This window comes from Cryptomeria japonica, chromosome 5 (assembly GCF_030272615.1).
Source record: "Cryptomeria japonica chromosome 5, Sugi_1.0, whole genome shotgun sequence".
NCBI classification, from domain to species: Eukaryota; Viridiplantae; Streptophyta; class Pinopsida; order Cupressales; family Cupressaceae; genus Cryptomeria; species Cryptomeria japonica.
The window spans coordinates 59,473,380-59,479,379 of record NC_081409.1 but is presented as its reverse complement, the minus strand read 5'-3'; the positions used below and the strand labels follow the sequence as shown (position 1 = coordinate 59,479,379).

The 6,000-nt window shown below is 32.4% G+C and overlaps 1 protein-coding gene across 1 annotated transcript in view; it reads left to right on the top strand.

Annotated features, from left to right (window-relative positions):
* Positions 1-3,454: 3,454 nt before the first annotated feature.
* Positions 3,455-6,000, top strand: part of LOC131032723 (probable leucine-rich repeat receptor-like serine/threonine-protein kinase At3g14840) — a 169,060-nt gene continuing 166,514 nt past the window's right edge. Inside the window, exons 1-3 of the mRNA XM_059220329.1 lie at positions 3,455-3,547; positions 3,698-3,793; positions 3,935-4,006. Of these exons, the coding sequence (XP_059076312.1) occupies positions 3,455-3,547; positions 3,698-3,793; positions 3,935-4,006 (261 nt within the window). The remainder of the gene's footprint in view (positions 3,548-3,697; positions 3,794-3,934; positions 4,007-6,000) is intronic.

Below are 6,000 nucleotides of genomic sequence, written 5' to 3'. Positions count from 1 at the left end.
TCACATCCAACCCCTTACGACCACATATGACCCCATAGGATCAACCATAGTGTCCAAAGGGGTCATGTATGTGGTCCTAAGGGGTCACACATGCACATTCTAATGTACATGTGTGACCCCTTAGGACACTATGCATGATCCTATGGGGTCATACATGTACATGGTCTTAAGGGGTTGAACGCATGTGTGACGGGCCTTTAGGACCACATTGTGTTCTAAGGGGTCATATATGTGATCCTAAGGGATCACGCATGTGTTAGAACACATGTGTGACCCCTTAGGACAACATATGAGCCATATTAACATCCTATTAGAAAGGGGTCACACATGTGTTTGAACACATGTGTGACCCCTTAGGACCACATATGACCCCATTTACCATCCTAGTAGTTGGGGTATATTGTATACACTAAGTATAGGATGTTAAAAGGGCTCATATGTGGTCCTAAGGGGTCACGCATGTGTTAGAACACATGTGTGGCCCCTTAGGATCACATATGACCCCTTAGAACACAATGTGGTTCTAAAGGCCTGTCACACACATGCACTCACTCTAACTCATGCATTCAACCCCTTCTAGGACCATGTACATGTATGACCCCATAGGATCACATGGTGTCATAAGGGGTCATATTATTTGCTCCTAAGGGGTCATGCATGTATGTATTAGAACATGTATGCGTGTCCCCTTAAGCTATGTCTCATTCCCCTTTTAAGACACATGTCCTAATAAATAGTTTGATCCCCTTTCAAGTGCCACATGTCCCAATTAGGCCTGCATCCCCTTAAGACATATATATCTAGTTTAAACACATTCCCTTAGGACACAATGCAACCTTCTTAACATTTATGTACACAACATGTACCCCTTATGAACCAACTTGACCACATAAGATCTCATATATTGTGTACATACGTCCATCCCCTTAAGTCATGTGTCTTTTAAAATGATTAATTACAAATTTTGTAGATGTTAAATTTAAAATTCATATTCTAAGTACATGAAATTAACTAATTACGACTATCCCCTTAAGACACGTGTAATTAGGAAATGCATGTACATCCTATAATTTAGGCCTATCGCCTTAAGCCACATACATCCTAATTAGGCCTATAGATCATCTTAAGCCGCATACATCCTAATCAGGCCAATCCCTTTAAGATGTGTCTTAAATGATTAATTACAAAATTTGTAGATGCTAAATTTGAAATCCCCATTCTAAGTACACATGAAATTAACTAATTATGACCATGTACCCCTTCTAACATGTATATTATTATGACCATGCCCATTAAGCCACATGTGTTTCCTATTTAAAGTTTCTTCCCCTTAAGCCACATACATCCTAATTAGGCCTATCCCCTTAAGCCACTTTTCCTAGTTAGGCCAATCCCTTTAAGTCGTGTGTCTTAAATGATTAATTACAAAATTTGTAGATGCTAAATTTAATTACGACCTATTTAAGCCTATCCCCTTAAGTCAAAATTGTCCTAGATTTCTAGTTTCATCCCCTTAAGCCAAGTGTCCAAGTTAGGCCAATCCCCTTAAGTCATGTGTATTACAATAATTAATTACAAAAAAATTCATAGATGTTAAATTTTAAATTCTTATACATGATCAGATATGTAAAAACACATGTTCTTTATTTCATGTACACATACATACATACATACATACATACATACATACATACATACATACATACATATAGATATATATGTGTGTGTGTGTGTGTGTGTGTGTGTGTGTGTGTGTGTGTGTGTGTGTGTGTGTGTGTGTAAAAAAATTATGATTTATCCATCTGTAGAGATTGTATATGTATATGTTTACAATTTATATATATGTAGATTGGACATGTTTTAAAATAGAGATTGTATATGTATTTTTTTACAATGTATATATATGTAGATTGGACATGTTTTAAAATTATTTATAATTTATTCATGTTTTAGTTTCAAAAGTTAGATTTTAAATTTTTATTTGATTTACATAATTAAATGTATGTACATATATATATATATATATATATATATATATATATATATATATATATATATATATATATATATATATATATATATATATATATATATATATATATATATATATATATATATATATATATATATATATATATATATATATATATATATATATATATATATATATATATATATGTAGAGCTCAGATTACATACACATCATCACACATGGATGAGTTTGATATAGAAGATTTGCTTAATGCAGCTGAGCCTCAACCCCCTCAGATGACCCTGCCCATGGTGCACCACCTCCACCCCCACCTCCACCCCCACCCCCTCCTCCACCTCCACCCCCACCCCATCATCATCCTCCACCTCCTGATTGTACTAAGGCTCAATTTCGAGCCATTATTGATGAGAATGTTGTTTTCATACAAGGAAAAGTAAATGAGATCCTTAGAGTACCACATATATCCCCACACATGCACCATTTTGCATCGAAGATGCAAAACGCTATTGATGCAGTTAGGTCTATAGATGCAGAGCTCGATTCACATCGAGCATGGAGAGAGGAGAGACATCGATTTTATTTTGATGGCCTCTCCTATAGGGATATTTTGAGCTTAAGAATAGACAAATCTCACTTTGTTCCATATTTTTCAAACCCCATCATAGGTGAACCCATTCCACCAAACAAATGTTGCATATCCATGGGGTGGTGTACACATCGGGGCATGGCCGATAATTTTTGGGATCGATGGCAGATGGTATTTGACACCCCACCACATGTCAACTTAGAGTGCCCTTTATACTTCTTGAGAAAATTATATGCAGAGTTTGTTTTGGGTTTAAAGCCCAATTATTTTGATATTAGAGCATTCCAGGGTGTTGGTGGTGGTATGCCATAGGATAGGTTGGGGGCATGTATTGACCCCAACAGACATGCCCATTGCCAGGCCATTGTGTCTCCTATGTCTGTTATATCTATGGTTATTCATCAACATTTTGTTATCTCCACATTGGATTCATTGACCACACTCACTAGTGGCCTTAGTTAACAGACAACTGATTTGTTGGACCGTGGCCACATTGAGACTGGTCAGGATGATGTTGACATGAGTACAACCATTCCACATACATTAGCACCTCATTTTTGTATGAGTTGCCATCGACTATGCTATGGGCCTTGTAATGGTCCAGACCTTGCTTCGAGTTCACATCATGGTCCATCCTCTTCAGCTACACAGGGAGCATCCACTGATCATGATAATATTGGTTCATATGTCTATTTTATTTGTGTCGATGATCATCCCATAGATCATGATTCACGTGGTAAACAGGTATGGGGAGATCCAATACATACATGTACAATTTGCACTATATATATTTAAATTTTTATTTATATAGATCTCTCTATCTATATGTCTTCATTATTTACACATGAATGTCTCCAACCCATGTTTGGGGCCACTATGACATCGACTTCCATGTCGGATTATCCACCTACCACTGTGGTGAGTGCATCTCCTCCAACATCAGTTGTTGCAGATGAGAAGAGAGATTCAGTACGTTGACACTCTATCATATTATAAATTATATATATATTCAAAGATTTAATTAATTGTGTTCATCAAACTTACATGATATTTTAAATAAATAAATAAATGTATGTACAATTAATTTAATATCTAGATTTTATTGATTTTATTGTATAGGTGGACACGACCATCAGGATGAATTTACATTCAGATGGGCCATATGATCATCCTGATCTTCTTGTTAGTTTTCTGCAGACATTGTCTGCATTTCAGGTATTTAATGTTGATTTAAATTTAAAAAATTTAATACAAGTTTTAGAGTTTTTATTTAAAAATTAAATTAATTTGTATATATATATATGTACATGCGTGCATATAATTGACATGTGCAACTCTTTTTTAAATACCTTGTAGGATCTTGTTGATAGTGGAGCTTTTGTTGATGTCGCCCAGGATACATTGCGTAGAGGAGATGATCTGAGTCAGGTACATGCGTATGAACATTAAACTATCTCTAGTTCAAATTGAATATTTTAAATATAAATTTAATTTATATTTATATTTTAAATCATTGATCTTGATCTATATATATGTGTATGTACTATATAGCATGAGATGCCAGTGCCATTGACTGCACCTATAGCACCTATAGCACCTAGAGATGCAGAGCCCTTAGTGGAGTCTAGAGGAGATGAGCCTACTCATGTACACGTATGTGCTACTGAACTTATTAATTAATAATTAAAAATTATTTTTAAATATATATATAATTACACATGAACTACATAGAACTCTCACAAACATGAACATTTTTGTCTTGCAGAGTGGATCTTCTCCTCATTCTTGTCCACGTGGCTTGAAGAGGAATCTAGAATGATTTAGGGCTTACAGTCGTCTTAATTTTAAGGGCTGTATATATAGAGAGAGAGATAGATAGATAGATATATAGATAGATAGATAGATAGATAGATAGATGTTTCTTGCAGTTTACTGACATTTGTTCATTCCATCCCATGGGACTTGTTTATTTTGCACACTTTGATTATATATTTCATTTTGAGCATGGACTTGATGTACATGTGTACATGTGTACACATGGACTTGTTTATTTTGCACGTACACTTTGATTATATTTCATGTTGACCACATGTGGACTTGTTGAAAATCACACATAGACTTGATATACAAATGCACGTGTACATGTGATATATATATATATATATATATATATATATATATATATATATATATATATATATATATATATATATATATATATATATATGTATGTATGTATTTTTGTGTGTGTGTGTGTTTTACGTTCGAGTGAACTTCTAGTACACATACATACATGTTGCATGGACATTATATATGTGTGTGTGTGTGTGTATCTATACATATATGTATATATCTATATAGATATATGTATATGTATATACATATACATATATGTATATACGTATATGTATATGTATATACGCATATATACGTATATATGTATATACATATACATATATATGTATATGTATATACATATATACGTATATATGCGTATATACATATACATATACGTATATACACATATGTATATATGTATATATATACACATATATATCTATATAATCATTTGGAGCTATGTATTTTATTTAAATTTTTAATTTAAATCTATATACATGTGTACATGTGTACGTACAGACTAAAAATAAATAAATACACTAAAAATAAATGAAGCTTGCAATTGTTTAAGTAGAGATAACATAAATAAATGCATTAAAAATAAATGAAGCAAGTGCAATTGTACATATATACACATGAGCAATTGATATGTAAATAAAAATAGCACACTTGTACACATACATATATGTACATTAAAAATAAAACACTTGCAATTTCGGCATTTTTAAAAATAAGACATGTACACACATTGTATACATTAAAAATTTAATTAAAAGCAATTGATAATTTTTAAAACAACGCATGTACATGCACGCATATACATACTAAAAGCTTATATAAAAAAGTTTAATCCAGGTGCATCTCTTGAATATAATAATTTAGCTTCATCCACATGTCTCAAATTTAAAAGTTTCAAGATCCACACATCTTAAATCTTTATAAATTTAAAGAACTCAATATTCTGAAATCTAAAGTATTACATAAGTTTGATCCAATCTAAGACATTAAAATCAGTTTCAAAAGCGAGATCTAGATAAATTAGATCTCCACATTTTCAAAAGCGATCTAGATAAATTAGATCTCCACAGTTAAAAGTAGTTACAAGATGTACCTAAATGCACAAAAAAATAATAATAATCATAACTTAATTAGAATTAAATTATTAAATGCATGTATATAATTAACTAAGTCAAATTTAATTAAAAATACAAAAATATTAACTAAGTCAAATTTAACCAAAAAAATGATGCACATGTACCAGTTAGGACATGGCTTAAGGGGATGTAGGCCTTATTGGGACATGT